General features: G+C 33.9%; 1 protein-coding gene across 2 annotated transcripts in view; it reads left to right on the top strand.

The window, feature by feature from the left end:
- The window catches only part of Cog5 (component of oligomeric golgi complex 5), a 342,572-nt gene that overhangs the window by 219,555 nt on the left and 107,236 nt on the right, over positions 1 to 15,781 (top strand). For both annotated transcript variants that reach the window (XM_026395775.2, XM_026395774.2), the window contains exons 12-14: positions 5,840 to 6,044; positions 13,245 to 13,406; positions 15,346 to 15,445. In XM_026395775.2, the coding sequence (XP_026251560.1) occupies positions 5,840 to 6,044; positions 13,245 to 13,406; positions 15,346 to 15,445 (467 nt within the window). The remainder of the gene's footprint in view (positions 1 to 5,839; positions 6,045 to 13,244; positions 13,407 to 15,345; positions 15,446 to 15,781) is intronic.

The following is a 15,781-nucleotide window of genomic DNA, read 5'->3' on the forward strand; positions in this document are numbered from 1 at the left end:
ACACTTACTTAGCACATGTAATCCACTGGGTTTGATCCTCAGCACCACTTAAAAAATAAACAAAATAAAGATCTTGTGTCCATCTATAACTAAAGATATTTTTTAAAAATACATCAAGAAGATAATACATCATGATGAATCCCAAGAATATAAAATTTGTTCAACATATGCAAATCAATAAATGTAATTCATTACTTAAATAGAATTAAGGATAGGAATCATTTGGTGATCTCAATAGATGCAGCAAAAGGCCTTTGATAAAATCCAGGAAAAAAAATAAAGAAGGGGGGAAGATTGGATATCATAAATATATAAGGAAGGTCAGTGGAATAAAAAAAAAGATTGAGAGGGAGGTATGAGGGATGGGAAAGAGGAGGAAACAATTTAATGAATTCAGCAAAACTGCATAATATGCATATATAAATATACCACCGAAAATATCACCTTTATGTATATGTAGAAAATGTCAATCAAAAATAAATCAACACGTGAAAGGAATGTCAAGTGAAGGAAATAGGGGGATGAAGTGGGGGGGAGGTAGGGGGATTGGAATCAAATCCCATGCACGTATGATTTTGTCAATATGAATTCATCTACTACATACAACGATAATGCTCTAGAAAACAAAATAAAACTAAGGATGTATTAGAGTGGCTAAGTGCCTCTGGGTTTGACTCATAGTACCCATCCCCCCAAATTAGAACTTTTTAAGACATGAAATATTTTATGCCAAAACTGATTACCTTTTAAAAAAGATTGTGATAATTAAGAGTCCAATCTCCCTAAGAATAAGGAGGACATGCAGTTGAACAATTATGAGTATACAGACTTTTTTTTTTTTTTTTTTTGTGGTGCTGGGGATTGAACCCATGGCCTTGTGCATGTGAGGGAAGCACTCTACCAACTGAGCTATATCCCCAGCCCCCAGACTTATTTTTAAAAGTTAGATTGGTTCTAATATTTTTGTTAGCTTTTTCGCTGCTGTGACCAAAAGATCTGACAAGACCAACTTTAGAAAAAGAAAAGTTTGAGGGCTCACAGTTTAGAGGTCTCAATCCTTAGACAGCTGGCTCTATTCCTTGGGGGCTCTATTTGAGGCTGAACCTCATGACAGATGGGTGTGGTGGAGGGAAGCAGTTCACATGATCAGGAAGCAGAGAGAGCCTAAATTCAGCTCACGAAATGTATAAAAGTACACCCTCAATGATCCACCTCTTCCAGCCACACGCAGGAGCCTACAGTTACTACTCAGTTAATCCCAGTCAGGGGATTAATTCACTGATTGGATTAAGGCTGCCACGACCAAAGACATTTTACCTCTGAATGTTCTTGCACTGTCTCACACATGAACTTTGGGGGGGAATACCTAGAATCTAAACCATAAGAGCAAGTTACATGATACATTTCTTAAAACTTAATTACAACCTGAACACATGCACACTTTTAGGAGAATAACCTCACACCCTCATTTGGAGTACCATTATTATTTTCATCCCTGCAATTGAAGTCTTTTAATTCAGTGATAATGAGCTTGTAAGGCACCATCCTAAGTATTCTGTAGAATATGTGGAAGAAAACTTGCAGTTTGAAGTACTAAAAGTTTATATAACTATAGAAGAGTAAGGAAATGTATACTTATTTAGCAGGATGAACTCTATTATGTTATTTTCTTTCTTTCTTTTTTTTTTTTTTAGAATTTTAATATTTATTTTTTAGTTCTCGGCGGCGGACACAACATCTTTGTTGGTATGTGGTGCTGAGGATCAAACCCGGGCCGCACGCATGCCAGGCGAGCGCGCTACCGCTTGAGCCACATCCCCAGCCCATGTTATTTTCTAATTAAAATTCTTCACTGACTCCCCATTACTCTTTTAAAAAGATCATTTGAGTATCATTGACCTAATTGAATTAGCAACATCAATATCTAGACACAGCATATTACCTCTACTTCAAAAGTGAAAAGGGCGAGAAGAAACCTCTTGCCATAGATCTGTGGATTCCTTATTCTTTGCTATTTTATAGGCTACATAACCATTATGCATGCCATGGACAAATATCTTTAAGGTCCATCAACTATCCTCTTACATACTGATTTTATTTCACAGATAAATGACAGCTATTCTTCCCACCTCTTCTCACCATTATTCCTGTTCAAAATGGCAAATTGAACAAGAGAATAATTCTATAGAACTTTGCAACAAAGCAATTAGCTGATAACAAAAGAAAGAATGAGGGGAAAAAACCTATAGAAATGTATCAACATTTGTTTTGGAGAGAAAGCATAACATATATTAATGAATTGATAAAGTTATTTCAGATATTTTCTTGAGGAAGATAAAGTGAACACAAACTAATAACTTCTTAACTGCATTCAGTGTTAGAAAGAAAATAAACTTAGGTACTAAAATAGAGGAGGTAATGAAAGAGAAACAGAACACATGGATTACATTCATCCTTTCATGTCTCTGTGGAATTAGCTCAAGGTTTAAGATGGGCCTGAACCTATGAATTTTTGAAACTACAGGAGTTCTCAATTGCAATGAATTAAAGAAGATAGAGGAAAGGAAATCATCTCAGGGCAGACTTTCTTAATCAGAGGTTGTTTTTCACCAGACCTGTTACTTAGGAACAAAATTTTAATAGTAATTACACTGATATTAATATGAGTTTCATCTTCTTGTTAGTACTTGTATTTAATCACTAGTAAATAATGAAAAATTGCAATGGTTTATAAGGATGGAATCTGAATAATAAATTCCCAAGAAATTGGTAATAGATAACCTATCATTTTCTGTCTATAATTTATGTGGTATTAAGATAAATGGCTGGGCGTGGTGGCATATACCTGTAATTTCAGCAATTCAGAAGGCTGAGACAGGAGGATTGCAAGTGTGAGGCCAGCCCCCAACAATTTAGCGAGACCCTGACTTAAAATAAAAAATAAAAAGGACTGGTCTTTTGAATCAAATTGTGAAATATGATATATCAAGAAAGATGTAATGTTTTGAACGACCAACAATAAAAAAAAAAAGGACTGGTCTGTGGCTAGAGTACCCCTGGATTTAATCCTTAGTACTGAAAGGAGATAGGGGAAGGGAGAGAAGTAAACACAGTGTCCAATTTTTTAAAAAAAGTTATCATTCAATAAATGTTTACTTTATTTCTACTATTCCAGGTGTTGTGTTAGATAACAAATTGTAGATTGAAGAAAACAAGCATTGTCTTTGTCTTCATGGACTTTGTAGACAAGGAGGAAATACAACATACTTTAAATGAATATGGTCAGAAATGGTAGTTAATGCAAAGATGGCAGAGAACAGACTATTACAAGAGAATAACTAAGGAATATTATTTATTTTGGGGAGTTCAGGACTGTAAAGGATTTGAGATTTTTATCTGACTTTAAAAGTCTAATCTGCCATGGGTTAACTAAATGTTGTCAGAAGGCAAGAGTTCCCTGGGTTAGGGAAAAACAACTTTATTATTCACAGTACAGTATACATCATGAGCATTAGCTTATTGTTTGTTGCTTTCCCATGCCTCCAAATATTATGGAAAAACATGATATGGACCCACAGGGATGGTATGTGTCTTGTGAGGTTGCATTGCTTGTAAAGAACCTTGAGCTTGGAGAAACTACCCCTTTTGTACTGAGTAGTAAGCAAGCCAGCTTGCAGTGTACAGAAAGATATTACCTTATTTCTCAAGATTTCTTGCTGCAAATAATAGAGTCACAATGGACTTGCTTTATGGGCATGCTATGCAAGAACATATTCAGGGACCACGTCCCCCTGCTCCTGCTTCTGTTCACATCTTCTGCTTCTTCAGCAGAAAAGGAAGACCAAAGAAGTTATCTCTGAGATCATTTCTTTTTTTATATAATTTCAATAGGATAAAATTGGCATATAATAAACTGCATATAAAGTGTACAGTTTGATAAGCTTTGCCATGTATATAGCTCATCAAACCATTAAAACAGACCAGATCAATGAATATATCCACATTCTGCCCAATTTTTTTTTGTCTCCCTTTGTAGTTCCTGCCCCCATCTCTGCATCTCGCTCTACCTCCCCAGGCAAACATTTATCTGCTTTTCTTCACTGTGTATTTTTATATCCTAGAATTCTGTACAAACTGAATGATACAGCTTATATTATATATGTTATTTGTCTATACTCTTACATGCACTTGTTTTTATTGACGTTCATCTATATTGTAGTTGTTCTTACTGCTTGATCGTATTCCATTATGTGGTAATGGTACATTGTCTTTATACATTCCTCTGTGGATAACATTAGATTATTTGTGATTCTTTTCTCTTAAAAATTCTTTGAATGTTCATGTATTTGCTTTATGTGGACATATACTGTTACTTCTATTGGATAAATATCTGGGGATGGGATGGTATAACTATATGGTAGGTATATATTTAACATTTGAAAGAAATACCAAACTGTTGCAAAATGATTATATAGTTTGTCCTTTCCACCAAAAGTGTATTCTCTGATATTGTCATTGGATTTTTCTTTGGTCTTTTTAATTTTAGCCATTTGAACAGTTACGAAGTTCTATCCCATTTTAATTTTAATTCACATTTTCATTTTGGTGAAAGATATTGAGTTGTTTTTTTTTCATGCTCTTATTTGCCAGTCATATACTTTCTTCAATGAAAGTCCCATTTAAAAAATTAGATTGTCTTATTACTGAGATATGAGAGATGTTTATATATTCTAGATACAAATGCTCTGTATACTTATTATTGGGGAAGTTTAGTAGTTTGTGTCTTTCAAGGAAACATTTCATGAAAGTTTTCTAATTTACTGCCATAGTTCTTCAAAATTTCCTTAATATCCTATTATTGTCTGCAGAATATGTAACGAGGTCACCTCTCTTATGGCTCATATGGTTTACTTTTTTCCTCTCTTCTTAATCCATAAGGCTAGAAGTTTGCCAATGTTACTTATCTTCTACAGATCCAGTTTTGGGTTTCAGTGTTTTTCTCTTTTATTGAAGTCTATGCAAATATGCAGATATTTATTTTCTTTCTTCTGTTTTTCTTTGGGGTTTTTTGCCCCCCTTTTTTCTAAAATGTTCTTAAAATGGAAGCATAAGTTCTTGATTTGAGACATTTCTTCTTTTCAAATGTAAATGCCTATATAAACTATCCCCCAAGTATTCCTTACAACTGTTAGCCTACAGATTTTGCTGTTTTATTATAATTTTAATTCAGTTAAAAATAAATTCTAAGTTATTTATCCCTCTCCCTCCCACCTTCCTTTCCTCCTTCCTATGTCTTATGTCTCAAATATGTGAGAATTTGGGGGTATGCTTTTGTTATTCATTTCTAATCTAACCCTATTTTGTTTAAAGAAGGTATACAAGATATACTTTGTTTTAAAGCTTTGTCAATCTCAGCATATATTTCACATATATATAAGAAAATATGTTTTTGATGTTTTGGATGAAGTATTGTATAAATGCATAGTCAGTCAATTGGGTTTTAGTTTTGTTCAATTTTCTGTATCCTGATTTTTTATGTACTTGTTTTATCAGTTATCAAGAGAAGAAATTGAAACCTTCAACTATAATTTGAGTTTGTCTATTTTTAATATAGATTAAGATTCAGCATATATGTTTCATACAACAAATTTAATGCATCATCTGAGAGGAAAGTTACTGTTACTAGCATTATTTTATGAAGTATAATTAAAACATGTCTGATTATTTGGTGGTATTGTGCTACTTATAACATCAGCTTCATATTCAAAAGAAATAATTCATTTACCACATTTTATTGTTTTATCATTTATCTAACCCATGCTGTTGTTTTTCTTGGCAGCTTCCATGTTTTTGAAACAAGCCTTCGAAGGAGAATATCCCAAATTATTATGTCTTTATAATGACTTATGGAAGCGTCTTCAACAATACAGTCCAAACATCCAAGGAAATTTTAATGCAAGTGGAACTCCAGACCTTTATGTTGACCTACAACATATGGAAGATGATACACAGGATATATTCATACCAAAAAAGTCAGACTATGAGTATGTTTCTTTAATTTGATTTGTTTGTTGGCATGTAAAGGATTTCTGTTTCTTATTTTTATTAATCAAAAATCGTGCATACACTAAGCTGCTAAATATTTGTAATGATTGTTATTTATTAATGTACTTTAAATTAAGACTTTTATCTGAAGAAATCAAACTTCACCCTTAGGTGACCTTTCTAAGGTCAGTTTTAAAATACAATAATAAATAGGATAATTGGAAATTGTAAGTGAACATATGTGGTCATTGTTTTTTGTTTTAAATTTTTATTTGTTTGTTTTTTTGTAGTTGTAGATGGACAGCATGCCTTTATTTTATTTGCTTATTTTTGTATGCCGTGCTAAGGATTGAACCCAGTGCCTCACATGTGCTAGGCAAACCACAGCCCCCCCCCATTGTTTATTAATTGATATTTTAATATATCTTAATTATATCAGATTGCATTATTATGAGGAGTTAATGTTTGACCTGAGATCTAGATAATCTGAATAAGTGAATCATGAGAGACTTGGAGTAAGATTTTTGCAGGTAGATCAAACTTAGAGGTCTCAAATACATTAAAATGGAGAGGTTTAAGGAAGAGAAAGCAGCCAATACAGCTGAAGCACAGTAAATGAAGAAGAGAAGGGTGTAATACTAGGCCAGAGTAGTAGGGAAATAGGAGATCATTCGGGCCTTTATAGGCCATGCTAATGAGGTTGGGTTTTATTCCAAAAAGTTACAAATCACTGATTTTAAACAGAGGAATGATATAAACTGATAAGTGGTTTAAAATTAACATATTGGCTTTTTTGTGGACAAGTAAGGGGGTGGTTAACACACAGGAGGAATATGTTTCCCATTGAAACTATTTTGTTTTTCCAGAGAAAAGATGACAATGACTTTAAGTGACTTTAAATAGGATGAGCAGATAAGATGGTAAGAATTGATCAGATTGATCCAAGATGGGTTTTAAATCAAGATATAGTTTTGAGGACAAACCAGTAGAATTTCCTGATAGGTTAGATTTGAGAGGAAAGGAGGAATTGAAGATATGACTAGATAAGTTGGTAGAAGACTAGGATTGGAAAACTGGTTGTGTTGAATTTACGTTTTGTTTGCAATTACTGAACTGAAAATGCAAATAGAGTTATTGAAAATAATTAAGTATGAGTTAGGGCTAGAAATATGTACTGTCATGCATTGCTTAATGATGAGGCAAGTTCTGAGAACAGAATTATTAGGTGATTTCATTACTATGCGGACCTCATAGAGTGTGCTTACACAAACCTAGATGGCATGAGTAAATCACGCCACATGGCCTTTTGATAGTCAAGAAACAACATAAACCCAACATGTGTGTGGCTGCTGGTGATATAACATAGGATACTGTTTTATAGAAAACTTTGTTTTCTTTTCTTAAGTAGAAGAAGTATACTCTAAAATATACATACAATATATATGATAAATATAATAAATACATAACCAGTAATGTAGTCATTTATTATTATTAGTTATATACACTGTACATAATTGTATGTGCTGAGCTTTTATAGCACCGGTAGTACAGTAGTTTTGTTTATACCAGAATCACTACAGACACATTCCACTGTGACAGTATGATAGCTATGGTATCACTAGGTAATAGGAATTTTTCAGCTTCATTATAATTATATGTGACCACTGTCATATATGTGGTACACTATTAAGCAAAATGTCTTCATGCAGCATGTGGTTATATTGGGGAGTTATAATCATAAGGATCTTTTTTTAACATAACTGGAAAAGATTACATAGGGAAGATATATATATATATAAAGAGCAAAGAGAATCCTTGCCTCATAAAGGCACTCCAGCATTTATAGATTGGGCAATGCAATGGCTCCTACAAAGGAGACTGAGGAAAAAAAAAAGATGAGATAGAAGGACATATCAAAGTAGTTTATAACCCCAAAGGGGGTGGGGTAGTCACCTGTGTGATGCTACTGAGAAGCTGAAGAATTTAAGGACTCAGAATAGACCCTTGCTATAGCAAGATTAAGGCCTTTGGAAACCTAAATGTGAAATACAGTATTATTATTAATAATTTAAAAAGCATTATTAGAATTGATTGTAAGAGAAAGGAAGATGGACTTCTAGAATGAGAACACAAAGGGCTCTGCTGAACTAGCCCTCTTTAAAGCTGGTGAAAAGTATAAGAAAGGAACCTAACCACAATAGCAAATAGCATCTATTAAGCAAAAGTCTTAAGAAAATTTGTTAAGAAAGGCTATAGTCCATAATATTTGAACCAAAGACTGTTCCCTCATTTCCCTTTCCAATTCAGTGAGATAAAGCCTACTCTAGACTGCAGCCACCAAGAACATTGGGCTCCCTCTCTTCCCAGCTGCCAGCTGCAGGCTTTCTTCCTAGGAGGAGCAGGACCTCAGTGTTTATTCTCATGCCCTTAACTGCCTGTCACATAGGCTTACTCCAAGCTGAGTATGGTTAAAAAGTAGAAGTCCCTTGTTTTGCCCAGTCCCCATTCAAGGAATGGCTCCCTGTACACATAGTGAGCTGAAAATACAGGGGCCCCATTAACCTATGCCTGGGCCTTTGAAGTTGTGATTTCCTGCCAGTAAATGCACAGTAAGAGCCACCGCTGCTTCCCCTGCCCCCCCTTCCATCAAGTGTTCAGTTCCTGGATTGAGAAGGTTTCACTCAAAATTTAGCTGCCACTTTCTGCCTGGTCACCTTCAGAGCTTGGCATAGAGATTTTGCCTGGAGAAGCAGGCAGTAAAACAGCTCCTGATCTTTTCCCAAAGTAACTGTCTATATTTATAACAGCCTGGAAAAGTATAAGCCTAATAGCACTCTCTAAAACCTGGGCAGTTGTAAAAGGCAATGGGGAGGTGATTTGTAGATCTAGTGAAGATACAGACTAGATTATAGATTAGCTAGTCTTCAGGAGAGTTCCAGGGAACAGGACAACTAGGAGTCCTCCTGGAATTAGAATGAATATCAACTATGACCTTAGAAACTGTTCTGTCAAAAGAGCTACAGTTAAATTGTATTCATTTGTAGAGGAGTTTATGCCTACTGCATTGTTGAAAACTTAAGACAATCAATTAGTAGAGTTTAACATGAAGGTGTGTTCAGGAAAAGCAAGGTGAAGTCCCAGGGTGTCTTCTCATACCCAAACCTATATCTCACTGAGGAAAAGTATCACAGGCTTAACACTATGGGAAAGAGAATTAAAATAATCCAGCAAGTCACTAAATAAATAAGCAAGTAGCACTAACAAGCCCCAAACCAGGAGATCAGTACCCAGAGTTGCTATAATATATTATCTAAATTGTCCAGTTTCTTTTTTTTTTTATTGTTGGTCGTTCAAAACATTACATAGTTCTTAATACATCATATTTCACAATTTGATTCAAGTGGGTTATGAACTCCCAATTATACCCCGTATACAGATTGCTGAATCACATCAGTTACCCTTCCATTGATTGACAAATTGCCTTTCTAGTATCTGATATATTCTGCTGTCTGTCCTATTCTCTACTGTCCCCCCTCCCCTCCCCTCCCCTCCCCTTTTCTCTCTCTACCCCTTCTACTGTAAATCATTTCTTCGATTTGTATTATCTTGTCTTACCCCTCCTTTCCTCTTATATGTCCTTATGTATAACCCTGAGGATCGCCTTCCATTTCCATGTGATTTCCAGTTTCTAATAAAAGATTATGGAACATAAAGAAACATGAAAATTGACCTGCATATGAAAAATAAAACAAAAAACAAAACTCAAGGACACTGTGAGAGCAACTGGATGTTAGATTTAACAGAAAAAGATTTTGAAGTAGCTATTATTAAAGTGTTCAGAACTCAAGGAAAGCATGATTTAAAAGTGAGGAATATATGAGGACCACATTGTATCACATAGAGGCTGCCAATAAGGAGAAATTATTTTTAAAAAAATAATGGAAATTATGGCATTGAAAAGCACAATAACTGAAATAAGAAACTGACCAGAGGAGGTCAACAATAGATTTGAACAGGCAGGAAAAAGAATTAGCTAACTCAAAGCTAGATCAATAGATATTATGCAAACCACAAAAACAGAAAAAGAATGAAAAATAATAATAAACAGAGCCTCAACAAAAGTGGGATACCTATAGTGATCTATGTGTAATGAGATTACCACAGGAGAGGAGAGAGAAAGGAGAAAGAAAAATATTCAAATAAATAATGACTGAAATCTTCCAAAATTTAATGAGAAGCAATAACCTACAATGTTCAGAAAGCTCAACAAACTCCAAGTTGGATTAATGAAAAAGATCTACAAACATCAGTGTAAAAATGTCTCTTGATATTAAGGGGTTTGCAAGAATGCTTAATAGGAGCAACTTACTTTTTTTTTTTTTTGATACTTGCACAGCTTAAGGGCAGATTCAGAGACTATTTTACTAAGAGCTTTGAAATGAAGGTGAATTGGAAAAATCAGGATGCCAATTGAGAGCATCTTTGAGTGGATGGTAAAATTCATAAGACCTGTTAGGCTCATGAAAAATCTGGTAGGAAAAAGTCACATATCTCCAGTCACAATAAGGTCAAAGAATGTGTTCTTTAGAGTAAAATCTACCCTTATGGGAATGCAAAGCCTGACTCTTCTCTTTTTGAGTCATCTGCCTTTTTTTTTTCTCTTTGATGTCATTTTGTACTATCCACTTGTCATCTACTTGTTCTGCTCCTCTGTTTGACAGACATAGCCAGGTATGGATTGATCTTTGTCAGGACTTTGCACTTGCTGTTCTCTCATAGAAAGCTCTTCCCCCGAAAAATCTGAGTAACTTGCTACCTCTTTTCCTTTAGGTCTTTGCAGTAAACTTTTCCTTGCCACATCCTATCGAAAATTGAATGGGGGGTGGGGGGAGAAAACAAATCTATTCTCTGTCTTCATTGCTTTATTTTTCCTGTAGCACTTATCACTATCATGTTCCATATTGAACTCATTAAATTTATTTGTTTTTGTGTCTCTTTCTTGTGTAGAGGTATTCATACTTAATAAAAACTGTGCTCACTGCTATATTTCCTGCACTAAGCTAAATATTATTATTATTTAGCAATAAGCTAAATATTATTAAGTAGAGACAATAATATTTGGGGGAAGAAGAGAGAAAAGGTGGGCTATATGAAAAGTTGTCCTCAGACTGGGACACCTTAAAAATAGAACAGTTCAAAATTTGGAAGTTCTTTAGTAAATCTAAAATAAAGATCATTATAAATGTAAACTTTCACATACAAAACAGGTAATTCTTTCAAATACAGAACAGATTTTAGGAAAGTTACCTATGTTGACATTGTAGTCAACAGGGATTCTGCAGCAGATTTGGAGAGAAGAGTGTTAATACTATATTCAGGGGTCAGAATTTCTGCAGAATTGGAAAGAGACTTCTTAAGGACAATAGATAATAGGAGAAGACATTTATTTTATTATTTGTTGGTTGTTCAAAACATTACAAAGCTCTTGACATATCATATTTCATACATTTGATTCAAGTGGGTTGTGTACTCCCATTTTTACCCCAAATACAGATTGCAGAATCACATCGGTTACACATCCACGTTTTTACATAATGCCATATTAGTGTCTGTTGTATTCTGCTACCTTTCCTATCCTCTGATGACATGTAATTCAGTAATAGGAGTGCCTTGAACAGATTTAGATACTAGCTCAACCCTGCTTCTGAGTGATCTTTGCATCTCTATCTGTTAGAGAAATTATAAAATTTGCACTTCACCTGTCCATTTTTCCACTAGACTATAAAACATTCTTTCATATATTTCTTCCCAGCACTTGTCAAAGTGCCTGGTGCATAGTATTCTCATTAAATATGTGTTGAGTGAAATACTTACTGAATGAGAACATATTAAGAGATAACTATGGAATCATGATGCAGGAGCCAAGAGCATTCTGACCTCTAGGCCTGTCAGTGGACCAGAGGGTGAGAAATAGAGAAAGCCAGGTTTCATATACACGAAGAACAGGTCAGATATTGTCACTGTTAACATTTAAGATAAAGAGGAATTTGCCCTTTAAAAAATTTTTTTTGAAGAGCTGTTAGAAGGATCACAAATAGGAGATTTGAAAGTATCTTCAGTTTTCAATGAAAATATAATAGACTTGGATATTGTCAAAGGAAAGCTAACATCCAGTCATTTGGCTGCTAAATGAGAATGTAGAAATTGTTGGAGACTGAAATGTAAGGAGGAAAGAAATGTGTGTAGTAGATTAATTTTATTTTGTGAAGAATATTGTAAAACAAATTAGCTTAGAACTGCAGTTGAGGTTATTTGTGTAATCATAGGACTTTCGAAAGTACTTTGCAGTTTGTCTTTGTTCTTTTCGGTAACACAAGAAGGGAAAACTGATAATAGTCTAGATATGTACCTTTTCCTCTCAGTGAACTTTATGGAAGATGATGACAGCTGTGAGTGAAAAGGGTTGAGCTAATGAGCAGGTCTCTGGAGGTTTGCGTCTCTTGTGTATGCTTGATACTCTAAAAATAGGGCTTGGTAAGTAAAGCCATATTCTTCATTAGAATTAATAGATTCTTAAATATTATTATCTTAGTTTCAAGTGATAGATAATAGTAGGTACTTCTACATATTATAAATAGGGCTTGGTAAGTAAAGGCATATTCTTCATTAGAATTAATAGATTCTTAAATATTATTATCTTAGTTTCAAGTGATAGATAATAGTAGGTACTTCTACATATTATATTACATTTATAGCTGAGTCTAATGCAGAAATTAAAATACTTATGTGATCCTTAATAAACATTTAATCACGAAATATATTTATATAATTATGTATTTATTTGTTTATTTATTAGTATCAAGGATTGAACCCAGAGGTACTTAAGCACTAAGCCACATCCCCAGCCCTTTTTACTTAATTTTTTATTCTGAAACAGGGTCTCTCTAAGTTGCTTAGAGCCTCACTAAATTGCTGATGCTGTCTTTGATTTTGGGATCCTCTAGCCTCAGCCTCCTCAGACACTGGCATGGGCCACCATACCTGGCTATTTATATATATTAAAAATATATATTTTCTTTCTTTTTGCTAATATAGCTACTCTTATAATAGATATATTTAAAAGGTATTTATTGCCTGATAACACTAGCATTTAGTATTGCAAATTTAAACTAATTTTTTAAAAATTTCATTTTCCACAGTCCAGAAAAGGCTTTGAAAGACTCACTACAACCCTATGAGGCTGCTTATCTCTCAAAATCCTTATCTCGACTCTTTGATCCTATCAACTTGGTTTTTCCTCCGAGTGGGCGTAATCCACCTTCCTCTGATGAACTTGATGGTATCATTAAAACTATAGCAAGGTATGTATTTTTTGTATAATATCCTGCCTTTAGATGCCTGCCACATTTGTTATTGATGTAACATGGCAGTGCATTTTGAATTTACCTCAAATTGTTCAAGTAATTAGGTCTATAATTAAGAAGTCCTGCAGTGAATGAGTGTACACATAGTAAGTAGAGATTCCAATTAATGAAATTTATTCTAAAAATAATCTATTATAATCTGTATCTTGACAAAGTTGGAAAGTAGACCTAGCTTTTCCTATCATAGTAAATTCCTAATATCTCATAGCAAAGTAAGAATAAAAATAATTTTACAAATTGAGAAACTAAAACATAACAGTTAGTGTTTTTTATCCTAAACCCAGAAATGCTTCATCGCAAAAACAGGGTTCTAATCCTCATTAGCCTACTTGTGTTTGCTATTTTAAGCTTTCTAAGTGAATGTGACAGCTTTTACAACTCTAAAAAGGGAAGGTATCCTAAGTGAGTTGCCACCTGAATGCTGGCAGTCAGTGTAATTATCCCTTAGCCTTTAGATGTGTTCATTTTAAAGTGATCCAGATTAGTTTGCAGTTGAAACTATCAGTTCCTGTCACTGCTGCCAGGTTGTTTTGAGAATAAGCCTGTACATTTGAAATGGACATTTTAAAAAGGAAAACTAGTGGCTGGTTATTATTGGACCCAAGTGTAGAACTGTCTCAGTTATTTTAGACTATAAATTTGAAGATGGTGATTCTGAGGAACGGAAGAGTAAAACTAAAAAGCCACAGGTATTATACACATATCATCAGCTGCAAACACACTTATAAAATGAGTCTAGATTGCCCAGCATCTTGGTCCTAAACCTCTTTGCTGTTATCTTAACTTGCTGGAGATTTGACTCTGTATTTTTTTTATCCTAAGGTCTGTTACCTGTTTAGCGTGCAGGTGATAAAAATACAGTCCTGGATTCAACTTGAGCTCATAAACCTATTTATGTAAACATTAAAGCAGCATCTCTCTTATGCCAGTTACATCTTGACAGTGGTGGTATAATAAAAAAATAATCAGGACCTTGAAGAAGCATACTGATGCCAGTGTTTAATACAATTTTAAAGTGAACATTAATAAAATTATGTCTCAGTACTATATGAGAGAGCACTTTTTGTCACACATAATATGCACTAATATTGTTCCAAACTCCTTCTGTTTCTTTAAGAAGATAATCTGGGAAGTATCAACATTCGGTCTACTTCAGAGATAATTGCTTTTCTAGCTTGCTTGTATATGGGTTTTCATGCAGTTTTTAACTTTTAGTATTCTTTTCATGGTCTTTGTAAAAATTTCACTATTTTTGGTTAGTCATGTTAGATGTCAAATTAATTAATTGTTAAAGATGAAAATAAGCACAACAAGGAAATACTTAAAAGAATCCAAGTTTATAAAATTTCTAATTATAGCCATTATGTTTTTGATATGTTTTAAAAGGTGGTCTTTACAAAACAGCATCTATTGACATAATTTCTACAAAAACTGAATATCTTTATGTATCATGTGTAATTTATATTTTTAGACTATGTCCTTCCAAGGTCATCATTTCCATTCAAAAGCTGTCATTTCCTTGCAGATGTCTGTGATATGCAGTGCCTCTAATTGCACTGATCAGTATTTGCAAGAGTGCTGCTTTTAAAATCTGTACACAATTCACTCTGTTAATCACAGACTGAACCCACACATGATGTGCTTTTATTAATGGGAAACTGGTCATTAACAAAGCTATATCTCAAAGCACTTTTTCCTAATGCTGAATTTAGGCGAGGTGGAGGATAAAACAATGTACCACTTCTTGGAAACAATCAGCAAAATGTATAAAAAGAAACACTGCATTGCGTATTGGGCTTATCAGGCTTATATGTTGTGCTTTACTTTGTTGATGAACAATTTTGCTAATATTAAAAATTGTTTTTGTTTTCTGCAGTGAACTAAATGTTGCTGCTGTTGATGCAAACCTCACATTAGCTGTGGCAAAAAATGTGGCAAAGACCATTCAGTTATATGGTGTAAAATCAGAGCAGCTTGTAAGTAGTTCCCTTTTCTGTAAGCTTTAATGATTTTGTTTAAAAGTACTAATTACGTAATACTTGACTAAACATAACTAACATCGTAAAAAATGAAGTAATCTATTTTTACCAATATATGAGTTGTTTAATTTGGTTCTGTAATAATTTTTAGGATAGCTTGTTGACAAGTTGACTGAAATAATTTGCATAAAATGATACTTGGTGGTAACTGTACTTAGAGCCTTCCTACTTGTAGTTCCAACGGAATGCCAAATTTTGTTTGCTATAACACAGTACTGTTTTCTATTAAATTCTTCTTGTTGTCTTGACAAATAATTTAGAGGCATTTTTTTT

The sequence above is a fragment of the Urocitellus parryii genome, chromosome 3, assembly GCF_045843805.1.
Source record: "Urocitellus parryii isolate mUroPar1 chromosome 3, mUroPar1.hap1, whole genome shotgun sequence".
Classification (NCBI taxonomy): Eukaryota; Metazoa; Chordata; class Mammalia; order Rodentia; family Sciuridae; genus Urocitellus; species Urocitellus parryii.